The sequence below is a fragment of the Ictalurus punctatus genome, chromosome 28 (genome assembly GCF_001660625.3).
Source record: "Ictalurus punctatus breed USDA103 chromosome 28, Coco_2.0, whole genome shotgun sequence".
Taxonomy (NCBI): Eukaryota; Metazoa; Chordata; class Actinopteri; order Siluriformes; family Ictaluridae; genus Ictalurus; species Ictalurus punctatus.
The window spans coordinates 9,855,788-9,883,066 of NC_030443.2; the positions used below are offsets into that span (position 1 = coordinate 9,855,788).

Here is a 27,279-nt window from a genome sequence, read left to right on the forward strand (position 1 = left end):
CGAAATTCAAAGCGTTTGCCTTCATCTAAATTACTCAGCAAGCCGAGCAAAAGTTCTCAGTGGGGAGGTGGGAGAGTATCGTCTGAAACACTGACTGCGCGCATGTTCAATACACTCTGAGCACCAAAAGTAAAATGAGTGACCATGAGGAGTCGGCACATGAGTCGACACCTGAGTCGACTCGGTACATGCTGGACAAATCCTCAAAGCCACTGAGTCTCACAAGTGAAACAAAGTAAAGATAAGTGCTCGTCTTTATAAGGAAGATAGTGATAGTGTGTAGTGGCTTTTAATCGTTTATATATATATATATATATATATATATATATATATATATATATATATATATATATATATATATATATATATATAATAATAATAATAATAATAATAATAATAATAATAATAATAATAAAGCATGAGTATCTTTATTGTATTTTGAAGACTAAAAATAAAACCACTTATTTAAGGTTTAAAGTTGTTTGAGTTGTTTAAAGCTTGATTTCTCGACAATATTGCAAAAGTGGAAATTTTATCAGTGGAAATAATTCATTTCTGACACAAACAAATTCTTAGTATTGATACATTTAGTTAACACTAGATATAATTCTATTATGTTCTTATTAGTAATTAGTGAATGTTTATAGACCAATAACCTAATACAAAATGAATGTTTATTAGGTGAAATTAAAATATTTCAGATTTGGTCTGTAGTAGTGAAATTTTTATTTATAAGAATAACTCCATTTTGACTAGTAAAAGTTCGGTTCTGCTGGTCAGACATGTATTCAGAAACGAGGAAAAGCTTTTCGATTATGGAGAAAGGAAATGTCAGTACTCTGACTAATAATTAATCAGATGTTAATTCTTAATTACTAATATATATATATATATATATATATATATATATATATATATATATATATATATATATAGAGAGAGAGAGAGAGAGAGAGAGAGAGAGAGAGAGAGAACCACTCTGATTCGGATCCAACCTAAAAGACTGGAGGAGACTTCTTTCTTTTGTTAGAATTGATTTTATTATATTTATTTACATGTGCAAGTGATTTTGTGTGAACGAGTTTAACTGTGAAGTGTTTCAGCTTTTTTAACAGCTTAGCAGTTTTTCAAGAAAACATCAGATGGGTGTGGGTATAAGCTGAAACTCAAGGTCTCAGTATTGGTATCGGAAAAGAAAACGTGGCATCGTGCCATCTCTATTTATTACTAATATTTTCCCCCCAAATATTGACTAATTAATACCTACTAGTAAACCTCTAGCTTAAAAAGCATTACAGCTTATCATCATGTAGGAACTGAGTATCTGAGATCAGTAAAAATAGTTCACAGCTAATCCAGCTCGTCAGACATGTACGAGTGTATGCAGTTACAGCTTTATTATTTACTGCTACAAACAGTAACTATATAGGAAATATTAACAAGGAATACTTGACAGTGTATTTCTCTTAGTTCTGTAGTTGTGTACTGTAGGGTGATTACATTACGGCATTATGTTTTGTTACAACTTGCTAAGCATACAATCAGAAAAGCCAGAACTTTTATGGGTTTTCGGTCATCCCTCTGTGAGAAGGTTCTATGCAGAACATTACCTAGTACTGACTGTTTACTTTGAAAGTGTTCCAGGTAGAACTGTTTTAGAAGCAAACGAATCTTTAATTATTATCCAGCAAAGCCATGAAGAACCCTTAAGAGTAGGAAGGTTGTATTTCATTGATGTCGTTGGCTGCGAGGTTCAGTGCACTACATTATGTGCTAAGCCAGAAATTTTGCTCTGAAATGGAGAAACCCAATAATGAAATGCGAATGAAGCACCTTGTGTGAAGCAAATCCTTTGCTATACTGAACGGCAATAAATTTTCTTTCACTACACCTTTGTATCAAGTGTTGGATGAAATACTGTCTGACTCGCTGTGTGGACTTATCTAACCTTAGCAAGAACTGAACATTACTAACATGCAAGACTAAAACGGCTGACGGTTTATTAATCCTACAGAGACAAAATGACAAAAATTTACATGTACAGCACATACAGGCCACACGAGTAACTGTCTTTTTCCAAACACACACACACAAATCATCAATTTGTCAAGGATCATTACAGTCTAAATGGAAAAAAAATAATAATAAAAAGACCCACTGCATGTTTTCTAGTACAGCAAATAAAAACCAAGACTTATCAGTTCAGGCAAATTTTACTTTTCATATATATACATATTCATAAATAAATATGAATTAGATACTAATTATGGTACCGTGGCCTAGAGTTATTCCTACACGGAGACAGAAATTTATCCTCTTGTGAATGCTATAATTTAGGAGACAGCAGCCATGTTGAATTGCTGTTAGAACTACGGTTTTGATTGTAGTCATGTTTATTCGTTTAAGAAGTGGATAAACATTGGAACTCTGGATGATGGCTGGGCGATTTGGGTGGGTCGTTGAATTGGGTGAGAATTGTTAGTGCTCTCAGACTGGTTCTTCCCGCGGTCATTCACGGTTTCACAGGCTGGATGGAGAGCAGGCTGCCAAACTTGAAGTGCTGGATGACGGGAAACTTCTCTAGACACTTGAGAGAGAGGAGAGTGAGAGTGAGAGGGAGAGAGAAAGAGAGAGGGGTCAATGCTTTGCTTTATTTTATTAAACAATCTGCTCATATTGAAGTAGCCAGACGTCAACTCTGATGAGAATACACATTGGAAAAAAAACTCCAACGAGAACGTTTTGCATAAAGCTGGAAGGGGATAAAGTGGGGAAGAAATTCAGTTTCAGATTTTTATATCAAGCCAATACTTCGGGAAGGCGGAGCTCAAGTGAGGGATGGAACTTGTGAAAACTATCTGACTGCCAGTAAGCATATGGTACAATGGATGTAAGCCAGGATAGCTCAAAAACAATAAATAAGACATTAGTTAAGCATGTATCTATGTGAACAGATTACATGTAGTAATAACAAACACTGAGGCTCATTTATAAACAGTAAACAGTTTCACAGGCCAAAATTCTGGCTGGATTTGCAAACATTTTGGTAAAATGGTAACATCAGCTGTAATTTCCCCGTGTGTCCACAGCGCAGCTTACTTACATGTAGCGACATAAGAAAATCTCAATGCAATCTCACAGAGAGCTGGAAAAAACGATAAAATGATAAACTGTGCAACAGCACCTCCTAAGGTGGCTTGCACTAAATGTTCCAGTAATGCAGCTCAGCCACTGCAGCGTGTCAACCGCTTCGTTTATGGTTGCTTTCTTTCAAACCAGGATGTAGATATTAAATGTATAAATTTACCCCTGATGAGCGACCAGAGGCGACGATGGCAAGGAAAAACTCCCTGAGACGATATGAGGAAGAAACCTTTAGAGGAACCAGACTCAAAAGGAAACCCATCCTCATCTGGGCAACACCGGATAGTGCGATTATAAATAAATCCCTTGCATAAATGTGCTAATACTACATGGTCATATAGTGCAAATGCGTAACCAGGAGAATTCATTACAGTTTTTACACGAAGTCTGTTTTGTTGAACTTCTCCACTGTTCACTGATGGAGAATTGAGTACAAAACTGGTTGTGCTAATTGCAGTCCTAAAGCTATCACAGCAATTGTAGTCCTATCCTTCATAGCATAACTGTTCATATGAATTGAAGTTCAAAGCCATCTTTATGGTTTTTAAGTGGTACTAATATATATATATATATATATATATATATATATATATATATATATATATATATATATATATATATTATATATATATATATATATATATATATATATATATTATATATATATATATATATATTATATATATATATATATATATATATTATATATATATATATATTATATATATATATACATATATATGTGTGTGTATATATATATATATATATATATATATATATATATATATATATATATATACACACACACATATATATGTGTGTGTGTGTGTATCTATATATATCAAATAAACTAGTTAAACTCGGCAGCGTAACCCGTATAGAAAACCACAGTAACCCATCTACGATTTGAAACCAATCACTCGAGGTTTACATTAGATTAGTGAGTCTCTTCATATATAAACTGACACAAACTCAGGAGCTCTCACAGCACACCACAGTGTTCCCAAACCGTGAATGATTTACGGATAAATCTGTTCAGATCCGGTTGGATAATTGCAAGGCAGAACTAGTTCTGTTAAGTGTCCATTTTGAGATGTTACTTCTCTGGACGGTAACTGAACACGGACAACAGGAAATACGGGTGGTTTTAGAGGGGAAGTCCATGGGCGCAGTGGTGTTTAGACCTGTTTTTGCCTTGACTCACTACCAAGCTTTCCAGATGTGTATTCTCGTTAGAAAAGAAGTCTGGCACTACAAGGCTAATGCTGAGGAAAATACCTTTAAACCATCAGATAACTACAGACAGCAAGACTTCACCGACTAAATACTTCACCGACTAAATTACATTTACGCACTTTCCCATCAAACTTAGTCGATCAGCAAAGACATGTTCGTTGCCCAAGATTTATAAGGCTAATGCAGCTACAGTATAGCTACCGGTTTAGCAGTGTGTACGATGAGTTTGGAGAAAAGGACATCGGTATCACTACAGGCAAGCATTAGACTTGGATATAAGGTGAACGTTAGGACTGATTACAGCACGTCCAAATTCCAAGTGTGTAATTTAGACGTGTAGTCACGTGATAAGCCTTGTAGCTCCGGTGTAAAAGTAAACATTGACTACATTTGGGCTGACAGGAAAACCTTTTTTGTTTTTTATTAGTCACCCTCTCAAAGTATGGAGGTCTAAAAGTGTACAAGCGTGCATCTCCCTGCTAATATGGTCAGTGCGTGTGCTGCAGGAAATGACGCAGTACTGCACAGCTCCCCATTCAGGAAATTTAAAACGCTGCTCACACGCATGTCCTGTTCGTGCCGTTGCTATGTTGGCCTTGACGGTCACCTGTGATTAAAGCACATGGGAATGTGTTTACTTCCTGTTTTAGCAGGAAACGACTTTGACTATGCTTGGGTTCGTAGTTATGTTTCGTGCGTTCTGTGAGGATACAATGGTACAGTACAGAGAGCGAGAGAGAGAGTGAGAGAGAGAGAGAGAGATAGAGAGGGGGGCTTTACACACACAGGCTTTTCTTAAGAGTGTGCGTTACATGGTTATAACACGCATCCATTTCTTAAGACATGAAAATGTATGTACGTGGTCTGGGAGAAGCGGGAAAACATCAGCAATGTACACAAAAGATCATTATCGGTTATTAACTACTATTTGGGGGCTTTATTTATTTTTACAAAATCTGTTTCAATTGTTTCTTAATCAGAGTGCCAAGTTTTTTAATTGTAGTAGGAGTCAGCTACATAAGGCACTCTCACGACTACAGAGCTTAAGGAGCAGAAGAGAAAATGTGAGGTTTGTGTGTGTGTGTGTGTGTATGCGCGCGCGTGTGATGGGGGTTGGGAGGTTCGCAGACACACCGGCCCCTCGGCCCAGCACTCTGCTTAAGGGAGGGGAACAGCCTGCTCTCTTAACACAGGATGTGGCTCTGGAAGAGGGGGTGGGGCCTTCTGGTTCACACACACACACACACGCACTCTTACACTTAACCCTTTCTCATCAGGAACTAAATGTGCTTTCCAATGTGCCTTGTTCTGGTTCCACTAAAAGATAAACAGTCACTATAACAAATTTAGAATAAAGGAATATAAAAATAAGGAAATGTAGAGCAGCTATTACTACTTTTTCTCTCCACCCAGAATACAACTTCCCAGAAGTGATGCTGGGATTTCCCCAGGAAAGAGGAACTCAAGTCCAACTGCCGGTAAACATGCCACATAGACATTAGAGATCAGATTACGGGGATATAACCGAGAGCAGAAGCATCGTGAAGCGTTTTTGCATAATACAGCGTAGTGGATTAAATGTAGGTGCTTTTAAATGCTGTCCATTGCAGGCTGTGAGGAAGTATATAATAGTATGAAAAAAAATAAATAAGTTAAACCATGATATGGCTATATGTGACATCTAGATTATTTAAAATAAATAAATAAATAAACAAACAAATAAACAAAATCACAAGGAAACCTACTTCAGCCTTGTACATTCGTATAAGGCCTTGGTTGACTTTGGACCAGGAGGGAACGGCGCTGATGTTCCAAAGCTGGTTTGAGTGCTCGGCAAACGGTCCCGTTTTCATCTGGAAAAAATAAGAAAGGAGAAAGATACATTAAAAACACTCTAGCGCTTTCTGGACACATTTCACTCTTCAAAGACTATTCAGTGCTACGATAACTCACATACGCACTCTTTAAAACCATGGTGAGCAGAAAAGCATCTCAGAATGAGCAACACGTCAACACTTTAGGTTGGACGAACTACAATGGCAGAAAACCGTTGGCACAAGGATTCAGACTCGCTGAACATTAGAAAAACGTTACTGTGGATAAAGGAGTTCTTAATAAAATTAAGATACTGCCTCCTTGTGAACGGGTTAAGAAAATGATTTATTATACAAACACATGACGCATTACTACGGCAATACTGCATTACTGACGCGCTGATATTCAGTCTCCTGAATTGTATTTCTTCCTCTTTAGTGTCTTCTAGGTCTGTCAAATTCCTTTATCACCTGAATTCCAATTACTTAAAAAAAAAGTTAGCTGAACATTTGCTAGTTAAAGGTTCAGAATTATATTTGGTTATTACGTCCTACTCAAAGCACGGGATGTAGGGTGGATTTTGCTGGACAATGATACTAAAATTTTCTATTTTCTGGTTTTTACATATTAAAAATATTTATTTCCTCACAGTCACACATATTTCTCATTCTCACAGCTAGGAAGTCACAAAATCGCACAATGAGGCTGTTTCAAAAGCCTATGAAAAAAGGGAAAGGCAAAAGGCTGCCAAAAAAAAAAAAAAAAAAACATATCAAAATAATAATAATAATGCTGCAACACACACAAGCAGTAATTATGGGTAAAATAAATCTGCATGGTAAATATGACCCTCAGTCACCCTTATGACTCATAATAAAACTACTTACTTTCACAAAAAAAAAAAAAAAATTTTTAAAAAAAGAAGAACTTGATCAGAGAAAGAGGAAGACGTAAAAAAGAGAAGGAGTGTGTAGTCATTACTGGTAATGAAAGCCCTGCCATGTAAGTACAGTAATTCTACTGCGTTTCACTGCACATTCAAGACAAGAACTAGAACCAACTGAACTCAAGGTTTTCTGCCATTTTTTAAAAAATCATCTTACATTTCCCATCAATTTAACAGACAACTGTAAGGATCATAATGTTGTCAGTCTCGCCGACTGCATATAACTGTGAGCAACATCACCACCACCCCCTCGGTTTTAAAACACCATCTGTGTCACTGACCGCTGGCTGCCCTGACGCAATCACCACAGAGGGGGAGTCACCGACAGAAACACTTATTTATTTGCTGGTAAAAGATATATAGAGGAGTGGTGTTTTTTGGTCATTTTCACAGCAGCTCAAATACTCAACAAAATAGCTGAATCTGATCAATTCTGTTGTGTTTGTGCCCTCGACAATACATAAGGTTTTTTTTGGTGTTCTATAACATAGACTGTGTTTAGTGTCTCTCTCTCGCTCGTGTCTTTGTTTTCACTCCATGTAAATTCAGGGAGATGAAGTGTTGAAAAAGTTAATTGAAATAAAATTATAAAATGAGTTAAAGTGACTTCAAGCACACATTTCAGTATTTATGTGCATATACAAGTTTATATATCATATACAGGGGGGCAGTGGTAATGACAGGGGTGGACAATCTTATTCGGAAAGGGCCGGTGTGGGTGCGGGTTTTCATTCCAACCAAGCAGAAGCCACACCTGAGTCTACTGAAAGCCAAGATCAATTGATTAAACAGGTGGAATCAGGTGTGGCTTCTGCTTGGTTGGAATGAAAACCTGCACCCACACCGGCCCTTTCCTGATAAGATTGCCCACACCCTGGGTTAGCAAGATTGTCTCGCACCTCCAGGGCTGGGGGTTCGATTCCCTCCTCCACCTTGTGTGCATGGAGTTTGCATGTTTGCCCCGTGCCTCGAGGGTTTCCTCTGGGTAATCCAGTTTCCTCCCCTAGTCCAAAGACATGTGTTGTAGGCTGATTGGCATTTCAAAATGGTCCTTAGTGTGTGAAGGGGTGTGCGAGTGTGTGTGCACAATTGCGCAATCATCCAGGGTGTCCCCTGGGAAAGGCTCCAGACTCCCCCACAACCATGTTTCTTAAAAGCGGTACAAAAAATGGATGGATGGATGAAGATCATATGCAATGTTATACGATTATTATAAACACGCTATACGCTTATGTATAGTGAGAAAGCACCGACATGAAGCCCCAGGCTCTATTGAATGAGTGGGACGTCCTGGCCAGAAATAAAAAACTTGAACCGGACAATAATTAAAGATAATGGCAGCTAATTTTCGTTGTTTAGTGTGGAACTTTGGGTCAGACTTACACTCCACTGTTTTTTATTTTAAACAGTCAAATATCGTTGTGGTTTTTTTTTAGTTTTTTTTTTAAATCGCTAGAATTGGTGCAAAATGGATCCTAAAATCTGAGAATGAATTCAGTTTACTTGTGCTTATTTGTGCCAGAGAATTATAGTTTGTGCTACAGCTTTAGAGACATGAAATGTTTGTCCAGGCTGAGAACTAAAACTATATTACAGTGCTTATTGAACATCAGTTGCTCATAGCTGATTGGACACACTGTGAGACTACTACAAGGAAAACTAATTCCACATCTCTAGTCTGTTCTCTGTTGAGCCTAGTGGAAACGTTTTAATGTGAAGTTACTTAATAAAGTCACTTGAATAATCCAGCTTCCGTTGTGCGAGTTTTCAGTGCTCGCATACTTGTATTAATGCCGTACAACAGACAGCGAATGTAACATTCTCATGATAAAATTAAACACGGATAAAAGCAGATTCATTTAGGCTTATATTTCCTCTTACTACAAACATCCTTACGTGATGTTCAATAAACTCCTTTCTTTGCCTATTGTATTTAGTAATTCGAGCTGTAACGTGAGGATTAGCAGAGTTTCGGTACCAGTAGTAATATTACTTGTGGCTGTAGGCTTGTTCAAGAGGTAGCAGTGGAGAAGGGCTGATGTAGGGCTTCCGTGCCCTAAGGAAAGACAAGCTCATGAATGGGAGTGCTGTGTGGCTTTACAGAACACACACACACACACACACACACACACACACTTTCCCAGACTGCCTTGCGAAGCTGGACTTTCCAGTGGGGCCCAGCAGAGCTGGAGGGAAAGGCGGAGGAGGAGGATGAGGAAGAGGGGGAGGGGCTCAGGGACCCAGTGATTCACAGCAGCATGTGGGGAAGGAAATGACTCACGCGAGCCGAGTGCTCCACACATAACCTCCCTGAGAGACAGAGAGATAGAGGGAGAGAGACCGAGAAAGAGAGAGACACTCACTGCGTGTGTGTGTGTGTGTTAAACGAGCATGTGTGAGTAACGTGCGTGTCACGTGTGTGTCAGGGAGCTCGGCCAAGTTTCTCGGTCTCTTAAGACTACAGAGCATGACGTGCCCAAACATGCACTTACAGAACACAGAGGGAGACAGCTAGAGCATGCGTGTGCGTGTGTGTGTGTGGGTGTGTGTGTGTGGGTGTGATGTGTATGTTATATTGTGCTGTAAATCCCCCCCCCCCCCCCCCCCCCCCCCCACACACACACACACACACACACACACACACACCCTTTACTCTCCTTTCTGCATTCTGGGAAGTTGAGTCATTCTGTGACCACAGCTGCAGCATCCTCTCCTCTTCACACACTCGCTCAGAGTTAAACGAACACATGTGCAGCCACACCGTTAAAGGAATAATTCAGTGAAAGAAAAATGTATTTTAAAAACCCCCACAGTTTTCTCTTTAACCAAATGAAGTGAGATAGAAATAGTGGAAGTCTAGCTCGCTCGTTTCTGCAACGAGATCTTCATGTACTTGACACGGCGTGGCTTAGAGTAGGCTATAAATGTGAACGCAATCTTACCAGACCGCCGAAAACAACTTTTTCTTCGAGATCATTTCACAAATAAATGAAAACAAATGAGACAAAATCGCCTGCCTTCACAACACAATGTCTTGGTGGAGGTGGAGTTGGACCAGACAATAAATGGATAATTGTATAATTCTGAACTTCAATTAAATTTATTTAAATAATATGACATTATGTAACTTATATACATTTATTGAAAAGGGTTTTGGGTGAGAAAGACTTAGATTACTAGATTACACGCCAGGGCAAGACTAAAGAAGCAAACATTCACACCAGTCCTCTGGATTATTTACATTCGGACCAAGTGGAAAACTGTCGAATTCCACCAAACTATTCCTTTATTGTAGATTTAATGGGCGTTCAACACGGCCAATTTAGACAACAGACAGAAGCGGTTCATTTCTCTGAAGTCAATCAACTAAATAAAAAGGAGTTGCTGACGATAGCGGGTCTATTCAGTCAGTTAAGCTGAGGAAGCAGATATGCCTCAGCCTGGTCTGAAATTCTTCTGGCGATGTAAAAATCCACTGCCTTCTCCAATACGTTCTTGGAAAATACTGTCTCATGCTGAATCCCATAATTCCTTCTAAACTCTTTCCTTTTCCTCCTCCCAGTAAAACCTCCTCCCTCTGTGGTCTCGGGGTTTTATTTAGAACAGGCTCTTCTGAAGGAAGACATCACCAGAGAGGGGGGGGGGGGGGGAGAGAGAGAGAAAGAGAGAGAGAGAGAGAGAGACACACACACACACACACACACACACACACACACCTCATTGATGAATTTGATGCACTCCATAAACATGTAGTCCTGATGGTGGTCGTTCACCACCTTCTCCTCCACAAAATGCCGCGGCTCCACAGTGGGGTGATCTGCGATGGAGACACACACACGCGCACACACACACGCACACACACACACACACACACACACACACACACACACACACACACACACACACACACACACACTCAGAGTCACCAGCAGATGGCTACCTTACGCTCCTAAATATTTACTGCCGGTAACAAAGTCTGCCTCACTTCTAAATAAAGTTAAGCTCGGATCCGGGAAGTGGAAAACGAGATCCTGTAATAGTGTTCAAATCAACAAGTGGGCTTTTTTTTTTTTTTTTTTTTGGTTGATGAAACCAACTGGATTTGTACAGTTCCCAACGGAGCTGGGCGATGCTGTATCATGTAACATCAAAACAATATGTTTAAGAAGTGTATGAATTAAACAGATTAGCTTGAAGAAACACTGGAGTACTCAATTCACCACTGACAAGAATCTCACATCTCTCATCACATAAAAAATAAATTCATTAATAAAAACACCACAACAAATGTTTGAAATTCCCTTATTACGAGATCTAAGGCCTAGTTCACCAGTTTTTAAAAGAAAGCCGTCTGATTTAGTACTTTGGGAAACACGACTCATGTTCACACTGCCCCACCTGACACAAGCAAACTGTTCTTTTAAAATGTGTTTTTTTTTTTTTTTTTTTTATATAAACGTACTGGTCAGACTGGTTAAAAAATCAAAATTACAATAAAAACTGTACTATTACCAGTGTCAGCGGTTGCTGAGAGACAGAGCTTACTTACATTTATTCAGAGAACTCGTGCAAAGCTTTCAAAATTTTTGCTCGCTTTGCCCCCAAGCAGTTTCACCAACTCAGAGAAAGACATCTTAGGCAAGACTACGTGGTATGCCAAGACCATTATTAGGTCGTACATTATGAACTAATGTTATATAATGTTATACAAGTTTATAATATAAGTTCATAATGTACGACCTAATAATGGTCTTAACTTACCACGTATGTGTGTGTGTAATAGGGATGTCATGAGAACCGATACTGTACCAAAATTCTTATAACGTGACGGTACTTGTTTTTCTGCAGTAGCGTAGGTACCAGTGTTAATGAAGGTGGCAATTCTTCCGGACCTGATGGGGGCAGCAAATACACGCAAGTGTTTTACTCGGTCCACAAGTGGTGAAGAAGTAGAAGAAGAAGAAGAAGAAGAAGAAGAACAACAACAACAACAACAACAACCACAAGCACACGGGAAAAACTACAGAAGTTTAGCTCCACCGTGACTCGTTGAGAGGAAAAGTGGTATGGAATATGGAAATACTTCTCATTCGAGGCAGATGACAACAAACATAATGGTGCAACTGATGCTATCGTTCATTTCAAACAAAACGAGGAAACACCTGGAATTTGGCGAAGCACCTGAAAGACTGAAATTATGTTTGTTTGAGGCAGCTGCATTGTAGCCGTGAAACCAGCTAACGTTATGCTCCATGTAAAGTTAGCGCTAGCCTGTTATTTGTTAACAACGCTAACGCATTGCAATGTTATAAACTACCTCCTAATGGACCACCATGCATCGCCATTCAGCCCGTGTCCTGTCAGCTAACGTAGCCTCATGTCACTAATAATTATTCAAATGTTCATGCTTTTAATAAATCTTTGGCCTGCCACCATATCAGTGAATTTAAACTAATGCTTGCATTCAGAGTATAAGGGGTGTGTGTGTGCGTGCGCGAGTGCTCGTTTAGGAGTGCACCTCCACTGTAGCCTCCACTCATCATCAGACAGTGTTTGATAACTAAAATATCCCCCTCTCTCTCTCGCTCTCTTTTCTTGCAAGTATTAGCCAGAGGAGAATGTCCTCCAGGGGGGGTTTTAATCTTTTAAAAAATATATATACACTTTTTTTTTGTTTTATATATATATATATATATATATATATATATATATATATATATATATATATATATATATATATATATATATAAATATTATACCACACTGTGGTATCGACTTTGGTATCGAGTACTTTTGGTGTTATCGGTACAGACTACTAGATTTTTGGTATCTTGACATCCCTAGGGTGTATGTAATATATATATATATATATATATATATATATATATATAAAAATGTGTATACACACACACACACAAGTTCAGTAGTCAGGGCACTGATTGGGGAGTCAGCTGTTTTAAGGGCTGCATCGATTGCAAAATCCTTCCAGTGCATTCGAACGTTCACTCCTATAAAAAAAATAAATAAAATAAAATAAAAATTAAAAATAAAATAAAATTCCCACAATGTACCAGAGAGCATCGATGCTCACTATGTTCCCTTACTGGAAATGACATCATATTGAAGCCTCTCAACTCAAAATAAATAACTAAATAAATTAATAAATAAAACTAATGGCGGACGAACTCTCAACTGACTTCGTCTACAAATGTAAGCAGCTTGTTATCGTTGTTGTAGCTCTCAGATGATTTCTTAATTTAGCGATTTTTAACTTTATTTAAAATTCTATATACGGTTTGTTTAAGTCACTAATGACTTGTGTTTAATGATTTAAAAAAATATATATATTTTTTTTTTAAAATCCACTAACTATCCTACGATCCTGCTTATAACCATGACAGAAACGCATGTGATTAAGCGAACACATTTATATGACGTATAAAATGTAAATATTAGAAAGTTTTTCCATTTTTGGTGACGTTTTACAACGCAAGTACAAAGCCATGTCACCAGAAATTGAGTTATCAGTGTCCCAAAGCCAGGGTCCTTACCAGTGCTCAAACTCGTGTAGACGAGACACTGATTCCTGACCAAGGGAGCTGATTGAGACGCACCCTCTGCAGATGACGCGGATAGAGAACAGGTTAAAAGAATACTGGAGTACTCCTTAATTCTGACGGTGTCTCATATGGTCATATAAACCCATCCGCACAACTCTACTATGACTAAAATGTGTACTAGGAAGTTAAAAGGTTCCCCGACAAGAATATCGGGTAATTCCGTCCTTTACAGTTGATTTGATGAGATATTAAAAGCTCACTTTATATTTGCCTAGCTATGCCATGATGTCATACGGTGTTAGAAATACATGCATGTTCCAGTAACGTATTCTGTACACAGTAGTGGACATGATGGGCATGGAAACTATTGGAAGCTGCTGGAAACTCATTCGTCCCATGTTGAATAATAGCTTTCTCGATGCCAGAGGCTGAACTCAGAGGAAGCCGTCAATTTAAAAAATAAAAATAAAAATTTAATAGACGTCACCATCTAAATACGGCTTAAGAAGCACTGAGAACTAACAAAGCTAAGACCAAGGCTAATAAACTACTATGCTGTGTATGACGCTCAAGAGGTGCACACCAAATGGTGTGTTAAAATAGTCAAGGATAAAAATTTTGGTCGCATGTGCTCATGAAATTTAATCTGTGCGACTTCAAAGTATATTTGGGAGCATTTGTGCGAGTGAAAATAATTGTTGTAGTGCGACCGGTTTTCACTCATTACTGCACAGTATGTGCCTGTTGTGAGCTGATACACTGACCGGTCCACCGTTCTATCCAGCGTTACATAACCAATTAAACTTCATCTTTACATTCCTAACTTTATTGCAGAGTTTAGATTAGCCGCCAATCACTCCCTTTCACTGCGCTTCGGTGTCACGTGACCTGGAGCGAACTAGCGCGCTGAAGAGAGAGAGAATGAAAAGAACACGGAGACTTCTTTCCTAAGCGACCTAAAGTTACAGATAATGTAAAGCCTGTTTCACACTGCACGCTGCAGCAGAGCAGAGCATTTTTGGGGTTTTTTTGACGTGCATGTTAACGAATGAGTGCTTTTAGGAGCAGCATGTGAGCAGCAGTGAAGCGGGAGCCTATTTTTGCTGCGCTGCTCGTGCTGAATTAAAGCGCCAGTACACGGTCGAAACACTTAAATGATGAGTTGACACAAAAAGTATACACACACACACACATTATTTTATATATCAGAGGAGAAAAAAAAAACATTTATAGATTAGTATGTTTTACAGTTAATATACACTAACCATGAGTTTGAAGTGTGTAATTTTTGGCTTGGGGGTACATCAATAATATTGATCGATTGCTAAAATTTGTCAGAACTGTTTTCTGTTATAATGCTGCTACCCATTTCTTCAAGATGTTTTGATCAGGCTCGATATCAAGTTAAAATCCAAAATGCTCTCTCAGAGATTTTACAAGATACGTTGGCATTCTTGACAAAAAAAATATATTAAATAAATAAATAAATAAATAAATAATAATAATGTGTTGAGTTTGTCACACAGGAATTTTAAATGTGCTCCACCCAATTATGTAAAGGCTGTATTACGTAACGATCAAGTTAACAAAACTCCTCAAAAGCCCACTTACAGTTGCAATCAGAATTATTCAACCTCCATTGCAAATCAGGTTTATTTTCAGAAGTTACAGACTTTCAGCTGTTTACAATTAACAAATCAAACGAAAGGAAATGAAACAGTTCGAATGCTTCAAGTGGCTTCTCCCAATTCAACTGAAAATACAACTTATAATGATTTCTCCAGTTTCAAAATGATTCAACCCCCTGAATAGAACTCACAACAGCATAAACATACAAAACAGGTATTATCTCAAGCACACATGATGCAACTAATCAAGGGCTTCATTAGTTGCACCAGGTGTGCTTGAGCTGGAACACATGACATACCTGAACTGGCTAGGGGTAGAAAATGTACGAAATACCTGAACTGGCCAGGGGCAAAAAATTCATGAAATAACTGGATGGGGCAGAAAAAGGAAGCAATCAATGGCTGCAACCAGATTTCTGAGAAGGCAGGTTGTGAAAAACCCTCGAGTGACTGCAAAAGACCTGCAGCAAGACTTGGTGGCAACAGGAACTGATGTTTCAGTGAGAACAGTAAGGCGTGTACTAAACGCAGAAGGTTTCCATGCCAGAACTCCAAGACGTACACCATTAATGACCAAAAAGCACAGGAAAAGTCGCTCAAAATCATATCAATAAGCCATAGAAGTTTTGGGATTCTGTTCTGTGGAGCGATGAAACAGAACTGGAACTTTTTGGCATGATGGATCAGTGGTATGTCTGGAGGAAGAAGAATGAAGAAAGAACACATTGTCCACAGTCAAGCATGGTGGTGGCTCGGTGATGCTCTGGGGCTGCTTTGCATCCTCTGGCACTGGAAACCTGCAGCATGTGGAAGGTAAAATGGATTCATTGAAGTAACAGGAAATCCGAGGAGAAAACATCATGCCGTCTGTGAGGAAGCGGATGCTTGGGCATCATTGGACCTTCCAACAGGACAATGATCCCAAACATACCTCAAATTCCACCAAGGCTTGGTTGCAGAAGCAGTCCTAGAAGATTCTACAGGGCCATCACAGTCACCTGACTTCAACCCCATAGAAAATCTCTGGTGGGATTTGAAGAAGGCTTTTGTAGCACGCAAACCCAAGAATATTACTGAACTAGAGGCCATTGCTCATGAGGAATGGATTAAGATTCCTCAGGACTGCCTCCAGAAGTTATGCATCTCGTTCACAGCAGATCATAACAGCAAAAGGGTGTTTATAAGGGTGTTCCCTTACTATCCATGGTCTAAGCATTCGAGAGTACAAAGACTCTACCACTCAGTGGTGGATCTGATGCTTGTCTAGTCCACTGGAAAGCCACAACGCTACTCCATGGAGCTCGGCTGCAGGATCAAGCTGCGTCAGTGGGAGACGCTCAACCGTTCCTCCTTGATGGAGGAGGAGCAGTTACATGATAGTGAGCAGATACATTAAACTGAGAATTCAGCACACCAACCCAGAAAAGTTTCACTCCTTACTTCAACTCGGACACCAGTCAAGAGCCCAAGCCTGAACAGCCAGAGAGGAAGCGGAAGATGAAGTAAATGAAGGCAGAAGAGGAAAAACTGCTTTATTCTGGTCCAGATCCCGGTGGGTCCAGAGTCAATCCTGGGAATGCTGGGTGTGAGGCAGGGACACATCCTGGATAGGAAGCCAGACCTTTGCAGGGCACCATGCACACACGCATTCACACCTCGTGGGTATTTACGAACAAGTTTTTGGACAGTGGGGAGGAAACTGGAGGATGGGGAGGAAACCTATGCAGACATGGGGAGAACAGGTGAAACTCTACACAGAAAGAAACTCGAGCTCAGGGTTGAACTAAGAACCAGTGCGGTCACCTCTGTCTGAAAAACTTGTCCCTAATTTCCCCCTAGGTGTGAATTAGTGTATGAATGTCTGTTGACCTGCATTCACCAGGACCTCAATCAGGATAAAGTTCTTACTGAAGATGAATGAAGGAATATCACTCTTATTACAACTTCAATAATACCTCATGATACAATGCATTGCTCAGACTGAGTAATTTTATTATTGCCATACTGATAAATATTAGATTTTATTCCACCCAACTACGGTAATATCACGACCAGCACTGGGCTTCTTGGTCCAGTTGGGAAAAAGAAATTAATATTTTGTCCCAGGCGTTGGACATTTACAGTGTATTTCAGGCACGTGATTGACACATAATAGTCAATCAGTAGTAAGTGAAATATTTTAAGCTCACGGTTGCCAGATATCACCAGAAAAGTCAACTCCAATTTTCATGTTTTGATTTAATCCCCTAAAATATTGAACCCGATCTGAAAAACCTAATAAAATATAAAGACAGAAAATGTGCTTAGTTATAAATAAATAATTTAATATAAAAAATTAAAATTAATAAAATGTGAAATGAAATGTTTAATTACTATGGGTTGCATTTCATATCAATTTGACATTAAGCTTAGTTCGCTATTTCCATAGAAGGTTATTAGCCTTTTTCCTAATATGGATCATTTTTGTGTTAGTCTACTTTTAATTAGGACTCTAAGATATTTTAAAATAAATATTTTATGCTTGTTTATTGATCAATTAATCAACACTATCTCATTGCTATTATTTTAATTCAATTAACAGTGACCATGAGCAGAGAGCTTACATTTAACTGTTTATGACAGACCTCCTGATTAAAGCTTAAACAAAAAAAGATTGGTATCTGGATCGGTATCGGCTGTAAAAATCCTAATCGGCGCATCGGTAATTAACTCGATTAAACTAAAGCGCTTTGCATCTGACGGGTAAATGAACTCACCCAATCACATCCTATATGAGATTATTCACATATATACACAATATACACAGAGCAGTTTGAGAACTGACTCCAGCCCAGAACCATGACAGTGGACATGTCTAATAGTGTAGCTTTAAACATATTTAAGAGGAGCAGACTTCAAACACTGAACATTGATGTTTATTGTATTTGTTTACAAGGTGGAACAGGTTAATGTTTTATTTTTGCATACAGTCTGTAAAATTAACTGAAAATATTAAATTTAGTTTATCAGAAGGTAAATCAATGTGTCATGGCTCACACTATGTTCCTAAATTCTGTCACAATTGACAAGGTCAAGTTTTCTCATGCCTTCTTGAGCATTATATTGTGGCACATTAACGTTACCATCTCTAAAAAAAAAAAAAAAAAAAAAACGGTAAACTTTTGCTCCTAAATTTTTGTAATTAACAGCACAAGTGCTCCTAAACAACATTACCACAGAGCCCTGATAGTACTTGTGAATTTGTGATTTTTAATCACACAATATGCTCCAAGTTCCTAGTCAAAAGAACACCGTCGCTAGGCAACTGGATAACACTGAAGCCGAGCATGAGCTAGCTAACGATTAGGACACATGATCCTGGCTAAGCACAGGTAATGCTAAAGCTCAGTGGCGGCGAGAACAGCACAACTGTCAAGAACGTCTACATTTTCCTCAGATGCCTCAGTGTACTTATAAGAAGAGACAGCATATGACTAACATTGCAGTGTTTATACTTAGCATAAATGGCTAACTAATGGTTAATTCTGTGGGCAGCACCATATTTACAAATATCAACACCGAGTCACAACTTGTTTAATTATGAGTAATCGGTTCATTTGCACAGTGGTGACTAGCAGAAGAGTTGACTCTTCATGCCGAGTGTTTCTTGTGAAGACACTCGGATCACATTAGCAGGAATACGCACCGACGGTGGACATGCTAATGAATGACTTGCAGCCAGAGCAGGATGCATTCGAATATATTACTGAGCACGCTGACTAAAAATGCACATGCGCATGTGTTTTCATTTACATTTATGTTCAGTGAATGAGGAGGTCACATGGGCCTCACAAAAGAGCAGAAGCCACAATGGCGGTGTACGCAGAAGCAGTTACCTATGAGCTGGGAACTGCCCCATATGAAGGGCAGGAACTGAAAGTCATCGAGCCCCCACACGCCCTGACTCCCCGCTGGCTCCATGCGGTACGTCTTCTGCAGCTTCCGCATCACACGCAGATACCTGGACCAATCACAGCACACAGGTCGATATGCAAAGGAACACAACATGTTGGATTTGTCCTTCCTGCCAACAGAAACGCTCAGAACATTTACTGTGTTAACGATGGCAAAGCACCAAGTAAAAGCGTAAAAACAGAATGCACTTTAGGGGATTCTGCATTCTCGATTATAAAAATATATGTATATTTCCATATTAGAAACTTGAAAAAAAAATATTTTAAACACCACTCTGAAACACATTAAATATGTTTACACTGAAATATTTGTGCGGTGTTTACTCATTATTTTCCTGCGAGAAATTAGTGGTTATGTGCCGCACTGATGACACAGAGGGACACTGCTAGCGCAGTTATAATGGAAAGTAATGGGAGAGAGGAAAAAAATAAATAAATAAAAAATGTAAATCGATCTCAAACATAAGGGCTACTGGTCAAATTTCTCCTAAATCCAAAACAGCAAGAGCTTCTTTTCCCACTCACTATATTCCAGCACCATTCGAAGTCATATTAATGAGAAATCCAGGGAAGAAGGGGTCAAAACAAACTGATAAAAACGCAGAACTCATTGACATTTACATTTACGGCATTTGGGAGACGCCCTTATCCAGAGCGACTTACATTTATCTCATTTATACAACTGAGCAATTGAGGGTTAAAGGTCTTGTAGAAGGGCCCAGCAGTGGTAGCTCGGCAGTGCTGGAGCTTGAGCTCCTGACCTTCTGATCAGTAACCCAGAGCCTTTAACCCCTGAGCCACTGCCGTAGGCTCAAGGGAGTGGCTGAACTCAAGGGTCCAGAACGCGATGTACGCCGAGTTACGGCGGAGATTCTGCTCAGCTAGCTAGCAATCTACAAGACGACGAGCTTGATGGTGTTGATGGTGGTATTAGCATGAATGTTGAAGCTTGGGAAGCTGATCTGTTCGAGTTTACAGTTAGGAGCTGAGAGAGCTGGACAGAATAAAGGACTAAAAACGGTCCATACAGATGATTTTGACGTGGTTTTTTTCATAATTTGCGATGCAATTTGAGTTTTTTTTGTGCTTTTTTTTGCAGAAAACTACTTTGTGGAAAACTACTAATTGGCAGAATCGAGACCAATGAGACCTTTTAGCTGTACTCATGTTCGACGCACGTGAATCGAAGATTGCTTTGGCTAAACGCGTGTCGTGATGACATCACATGACGCGTCTCGGCCCAAATCTGTAGAAAATCTGCGCCAATTCAGAAAAATTGCAAGCGCCTCCGAATACTGTCGTGTTTGCTCGATTTTGCGTTCATTTCTGTGGTCGGAAAAGTCGCAAAATCCTGGAAGGACTGACTAAAGTGCCGCTGCATCGCACTCTCTGACGACGCGAGAGACAAATCTTGCTGGTGCTAATAATCAACAGGGAGTCGGATGGCATTATGAGTATCTTAGGAAACCATTAACCGATATGAAAATAGATCAGCATGTCGGTGAAAGAAGTTCAACCTAAAAAAAGATTTTTACTTAGAATTTCATCATCTTGGATGCCGTTAAAAATCTCGTTATAAAATATTAACATGCAAGTCACTTGGGGTGGATTTCTCATTCAGGACTGATATTTGCTGTGGACAGTGAAGGCGAAAACATCTTTCGGTGTCGCTGCTGACCTGTCAAAGACTTTGAAAATGATGGCCAGCTGGTCCTCCACTCGCAGAGCTCCTACTTTACAAAGGCAGCAGAGGAATGCCGCAAAGGCAGCTTCGTGACCTGCAAAAACACACGCGCACACACCCTTTAGCCTACATACTATGTACAGCCAAAATGTCACATTTTATTAAAAAAAAGAGCCTTAAGACACTAAAGACAACGTTGGACTATCGATTTATCTGACTTGATGTCTCGCAGTTGATTACGGAGCTGCTGTGAAGCTCTGTGCTGTTTTTACTTCAACAGTGCCCTCTAGTGGAAGTGTCTACAGAATAACGCACATCCACAAACTGGAGTAAACACCCAGCTTGCTCAATAACCGTTCTTACACAAGCATGCATGACTAAGAACGGTTTCATAAACATACATGTGGATATTTTAAACATTTAAGAAACTAAGAGTCGAAGCTTACAGCATGTATTTTTAAATGGATATTCTTCCGATTGGTCTGGCAGAACTCATCTACACTGAGACCGACAGCAATAATTAATAACGCTTGATGATTGATAAATGAATAAAGCCTCCCCCCCCTCCTCCTCACAGTCGCTAGAACAACTCCCAATCAACACCTACGAGAGCGAGTGGAGTGATCGAGTGCAGTCTAACACACTCCTCCAGCATTAAAACACACACAAGTCATAATATCATTTGGAAGAATCGGGTTCCAGACATGTGGAACTGATGTCCTCGCAGCCTGTAACACACCGCATGCTCTTTTACCTTTAATACGTCACCCGTGTGTACTACAGAGCACACCGTGCAGCATAAAGCTCTTCTACTAGAACACACACACACACACACACCTGTGCCATAATCAATCCTTGTAGAGTTGCCTACAGCTTCCTTCAGGTACAAAGCGACCTCTGGAGCAGCAGCACCGAGCTCTTCAGGAAGAACAGCAGACACCAGAGTCTCAGCTTCCTGCACGCGCACACAGTAAATTATCACTGTATATCTTTACATTTTCACAATAAACACAGACAGCATCCACTGGACAGTGTTATGGCACGGTGCAGTAACAACTCTGTGATTAACAAATTTGCTGAGCGAGCCGTTTTCATTCCCGAGTCGGAGACAGAAACATCACGGGCTATCGATAGTTTAAATGTAACCATCCTTCCGGTGCATGATTTCATTTGTTGTTTTTTTGTGATTGTTGTGGACAAAAATACTTTATTTTGCTTCAGCCTATTTTCTAAAATTTGTGGAGTACATTGTGCTTTTTTTTTTTTTTTTTGCAAAAAACTACTTGAACCTGTTCTTCACGCTCTTTCTCAGCGACCTTTGCTAGTAAACGAGACCTTTTAGGTGTACTCATGTTCGATGCACGTGACTCGAAAATGGCACTGGCTAAACGCGCGTCGCGATGACGTCACATGACGCGCCTCGGCCCAAACCTGCGGTAGTTTTGAAAAATCGCAAGCTGCCCTGGATATCGGACCACTCGTCACTCACGAAAAACGGATAGAACTGCTTTCGCTGTACTCGTCAATAGCACTCTCATCGAGTACAGAGGAAAGCCTAGAAATCTTGTTTAGCAAATGAAACTTAATCGGACCTTGAAAAACTCCTCCATTTTTTGCTTTAAGAGTTTAACACTAGCGGCAAGACGAGTGGGAAATGATGACGCTGAGAGGCAGGGAGAACGGTTCTGGCTTTCACTAGTACTGGACACACGGGGGTCGACCAGTAATTATAATCCAGCACGGTGTAGCACAGAGAGTCATAAAGTGGCCAGGTTACTTAAAAAAAACAAAACAAATAAATAAATAAATAAATTCATAAAACAGCATTGCCTGTACCTGCTCCAGTTTGGAGTACCAAGTTCGGTAAGCCTTGTTGCCAAAGCGTGACGGCTGGTCCACTGGTGGTGTCTCATCTATCCAGCGATCCAAAGTCCCCAAAAGAGACATCAACTTTTCTACTGTCTGAAATGCACAGAGAGGAGGATAAGAAAAAAAGAAACAACAACATTATCATTGAGCGGGGAGCAAGAAAGGACACGTGAGAACTGTCCTCCGTGCACAGTGAGACAGAGGTGTGATCAATGATTTGGGCTGTACCTCTGAAACAGGATAATCACATGTGAGCTTCTTCCCCTTCACCCCCTCGTTCAGAGTCAGAATGAATCCAATGTAGTCTGCATACGCCTGCACACAGAAATAACGCTCGGTTCCACTCCTGCTTTTTTCGCTACAAATCATCTATGATTTTTCCTCTGATCCCTTTTCTGTCTTATGTTTATCTCTACAGTTTTGCAGTAACGGAAGCTTCTAGCTGCCAGCTTAGCATTGTGCAATCTCTTCCATCACCTGTTAGTGACGTTACCTTTGAAGCTCCCAGCACAAAACTAACGGCACAAACCGTCTCATGCAATGGACTGATAAACATGAATGAGATTGACGCACCTGAGATCTCTTCCATTTGCCCATGTCAGACACCATGCTAATCTCCTTCCTGGGCACCGTGAAGGTGAAGCTGGCCGGTAGGAGAGGCCCGTCATCTTCAGGAGAGGCGCCTGAGACAGCAGCAAAACAAAAAAATGCACAGTTAGAGAGCCGTGCATGGGTCACGCTCAGAGAAAGCAAGCGTGTAAAAAGGAAAAAAAAACAACACATGCAGACATAACTATTACTCTGTTTGGATGACCTAAGCGGTGGATTCGGTTCAGGAACTGCACTAAAGTGATCCAGAAGCACGCAAATCAGATAACGTATTCGAGCAACTCGCCCAGATTAGCACAGCTAGGCCAGACCCACATGTAAGGTCTAGTGTAAAGTTGAAGAACTGGAAGGACATTAATAGTTTTGACGGTTTTTGATGCAGCAGCTCAGTGCTTAGCGTGTTAAATCAGTCCCTGCAGGATTTCGTGATGCTGCGAGCGTGGAAATAAACGCGAAATCGAAGAAAACTCCGCGATATTCTGAGGATTTCGCGATTTTTCAAAATCACCACAGATTTGGCCGAGACACGTGATGTAACACCATCACCATGCATGTTCACCCAAAGCCCTCTTCGGTTCACGCACACGAGTACAGCTAAAAGGCCTCGTTTAGCAGCAAACATCACTGTGAAAGACCACGCGAAACTATTTCGTGCAATTGCGATTTTGCCAATTCAAGTAGTTCTTACCATTACATCAAACTGAAGTTTCCAGCAGCTCTTAAAGACCTTATTCATCACAGCTGTGTGCGCCGGGAATGCACAAACAAACCGGAACACGTCGAACAAAACAAGCAGCGATTTAAGCGCAACGAGTCGGCTTATTTACACGTCATATCCTCATATACGCCTCGTTTACACGAAACACGTCAGCAGCAAGCCAATAAGAAGAAAGAATTCAGCAGACTACAGTTACACAAGAGCCACGGAAAGGCGTCAACAGAGAGGGGAAATAAATGTGAACGAGAGCGACTTAGACGTAGGGACCTAGAGCGAACTCTAATTACAGCTAGTATCCATTTCAGAATATACTGAGGTGTTTTCCAATACATCAGGTTCAGCTGAAGTCATGAATTTATACACCCCCAGGATCTTTTTTGCAACTTATTATACAAGTACATAAATCTAGCAGTGAAAATTTTTTAATGCCATATATATATTTTTTTTTATTATTTTTATTTTTTTTTTACTTTACGCATAGAGCTTTCAGGTTTTAGAATCTGACGATTTTGACCGAACTTCATAGAACTCTTCCGGTAAGCGTGTGAAGATCACTGCCATTGCCAGATACACAGATCAGCCATAACATTAAAAACACCTGTGTAATATTGTGCAAGTTCCCCTTCTTACAACCAAAACAGCTCATTCCTGAACATTCTTTGCAGTGTAGCAGGGCGCATCATCCTCCACTGCCGTTAGGGAATATCGTTGCCATGAAGGGGTGTACTCAGTCCGCAACACTGTTTAGGTAGACGGTACGTGTCAAAATAACATCCACATGAATGCCAGGACCCAAGGTTTCAAAGCAGCACATTGCACAGAGCATCACACTGCGTCTGCTAGCTTTCCTTCTTCCCATAGTGCCATCTCTTCCCCAGGTAAGGGATACACACGCAGCCAGCCATCCACATGATGGAAAAGAAAACGTGATTAATCAGACCAGGCCACCTTCTTCCATTGCTCCATGATCCAGCAAGCCTCAGGTGCCCATGACCCTGTCACCAGTTTACCAGTCGTCCTTTCTTGGACCACTTTTGGTAGGTATTAACCACTGCATACTGGGAACAACCCACAACACCTGCTGTTTTGGAGATGCTCTGACCCAGTCGTCTAACTTGTCAAAGTCACTCAGATCCTTATGCTTGCCCATTTTTCCTGCTTCCAATACATCAACTTCAAGAACTGACTGTTCACTTGCTGCCTAATATATCTGACCCCTTGACAGGTACCACTGTAACAAGATAATCGATGTTCTTCACTTCACCCGTCAGTGGTTTTAATGTTATGGCTGTAAATTTGACTGAGTCAGGAGGTCATGATATGACAATAAACAGATTCTTTCTGCATCATCATTATCATCATCATCATCATCATCATCATCATCATTATTATTATTATTATTAATCCCCCTGTGGTCTACATTATGGCTCTTTAACTATGCTTTAAAACATCATGAAAAGCACGAAAATGTTTTTTTTTTTTTTCTTGACGGTTAATATAAAATATGACAAATATATTCGACGCTAATGACTTAACAGCGGTGTGACACATTAGCACATTAGCTCATTTCAGCATCCTCCTGCTGAAACTGACATAAATAAAACAAAAAAAACAGCTCGGATTCATTTTATTTCAGTATTTATAGTGCAGCCTACCCAACATATATTCTATGCAATATCATTAATAGCGTGGTTAACAAATGTAACACTTTAAACTTCATGGTTAATAATGCGCTAAGACGCTACAAACCAGATGCGTATCCATAAAAACCCGCCTCCTGCGCTAGGATTGACTAAAAAGAGCCGCCTTCCTATGTTCCGATTGGCTAGTACTTCACAGCACTCTTGGATTGGACGAATGATTGCGAGTATGAATTTACTATCCAATCCTAGTTCAAGAGGCGGAGATTCGTCGGAATACGGGTGGACGGAAAAACAAGGCTAACTATATAAACTAGCTTGCTAGTTAGCGATACACACGATGAACTTGTATGAAGCGTAGTGGTTAAAAATCCTATTTTTAAACGAAGATAAACGCACACAACGAAACGTGTGTTGTATACTAATTGTTCAGTATACAAACGTAAATACCGACATTTAGAATGATCTTCATCAGGATGCAAGTGTTATTTCATTAAAATTACCTGCCTGCTTCTCAGTCTCCGCCATTTTTACTGAGGGCAATATTTGACAACATGACCTTTAAACTTTAACCTCCGTGTAACACGTAGTGAAGACGATGAATATTCGGCTCTTTTTTTTTACTTAGCTTTTTTCCTTCACTTTTTGCTTTCTTTACATTTACTTAAAGCTATTTGTAAAAATGGATATAATGTCAGAATGTTGTATATTACCTGCATTTTTTTGTTTTACAACATAAGCAAAGATACATTTATCTACAAATACTACCTATGTGTCTATTATATTCGTACACTTTCCAGCGAATATGTAGGATATATGAGTTAATTATTTTTAAAATAGTTAATTATATAACTTTTGAGGCACTGGTTTATGTAAGATAGTTCTGCTGACGTCATATGGAACGTTAGAGCTGTTCAATGTTGCAAATTATTAGAGTCGACTCTGATTCTAGGTGTGGACCCCATTCAATAAAGACTGGAATAAAGTTGGTCTGAAGTTGGACGTTCGATATTCGCGGATATGCGGAAATTAAGGGACCGTCTCTAAAGTTACATACGACATTGTTAAACACGTTTCTAACTTCAATAGCATTTGAAGGGAATGACAGTCACAAAACCAACTATAAAGTGTTCGACTAGGTGTCAGGTATGACGCACACCTTTTAGATTTTTGATATTTAACCCTACAATGCATGAACCAAAAAAAAAGTGGGTAAAAATGACCCGTACTGGATTGAATTATTTTCTTCGAAAAATAAATGTCCTAATAAATGAGACTGGGCCATAGGGCAGTATTCCAGCATGATAACGACCCCCAAAACACCTCCAAGACGACCACTGCCTTGCTAAAGAAGCTGAGGGTGAAGGTTATGGACTGGCCAAGCAGCTCCGTGATGTCCTCATGGAGGAGTGGAAGAGGACTCCAGTGGCAACCTGTGAAGCTCTGGGAACTCCATGCCCAAGAGGGTTACGGCAGT

The 27,279-nt window shown here is 39.8% G+C and overlaps 1 protein-coding gene across 3 annotated transcripts; it reads right to left on the bottom strand.

Moving 5' to 3' along the window:
- Positions 1–1,977: 1,977 nt before the first annotated feature.
- ptpa (protein phosphatase 2 phosphatase activator) lies at positions 1,978–26,406 on the bottom strand. 3 transcript variants are annotated; one of them, NM_001201142.1, is given in 12 exon segments: positions 1,978–2,587; positions 6,126–6,193; positions 6,195–6,226; positions 6,229–6,233; positions 10,858–10,958; positions 19,205–19,329; positions 20,961–21,060; positions 21,804–21,921; positions 22,803–22,928; positions 23,064–23,150; positions 23,409–23,518; positions 26,306–26,332. In NM_001201142.1, coding segments are annotated over 12 exon segments (972 nt in total). In that variant the 5' UTR covers positions 26,331–26,332; the 3' UTR covers positions 1,978–2,512.
- Between the last annotated feature and the right edge of the window lie 873 nt (positions 26,407–27,279).

What these genes read in the sequence shown, in the direction of transcription:
- ptpa (XM_053676791.1), bottom strand. Translation starts at nt 23,444, where the DNA reads ATGGTGTCTGACATGGGCAAATGGAAGAGATCTCAG. An exon ending in ATTTTCAAAGTCTTTGACAG is followed by an intron (nt 19,330 to 20,960) that starts GTCAGCAGCGAC and finishes TGATTGGTCCAG; the next exon opens with GTATCTGCGTGTGATGCGGA. An exon ending in TACGAATGTACAAGGCTGAA is followed by an intron (nt 2,588 to 6,125) that starts GTAGGTTTCCTT and finishes CTCTCTCTCAAG; the next exon opens with TGTCTAGAGAAGTTTCCCGT.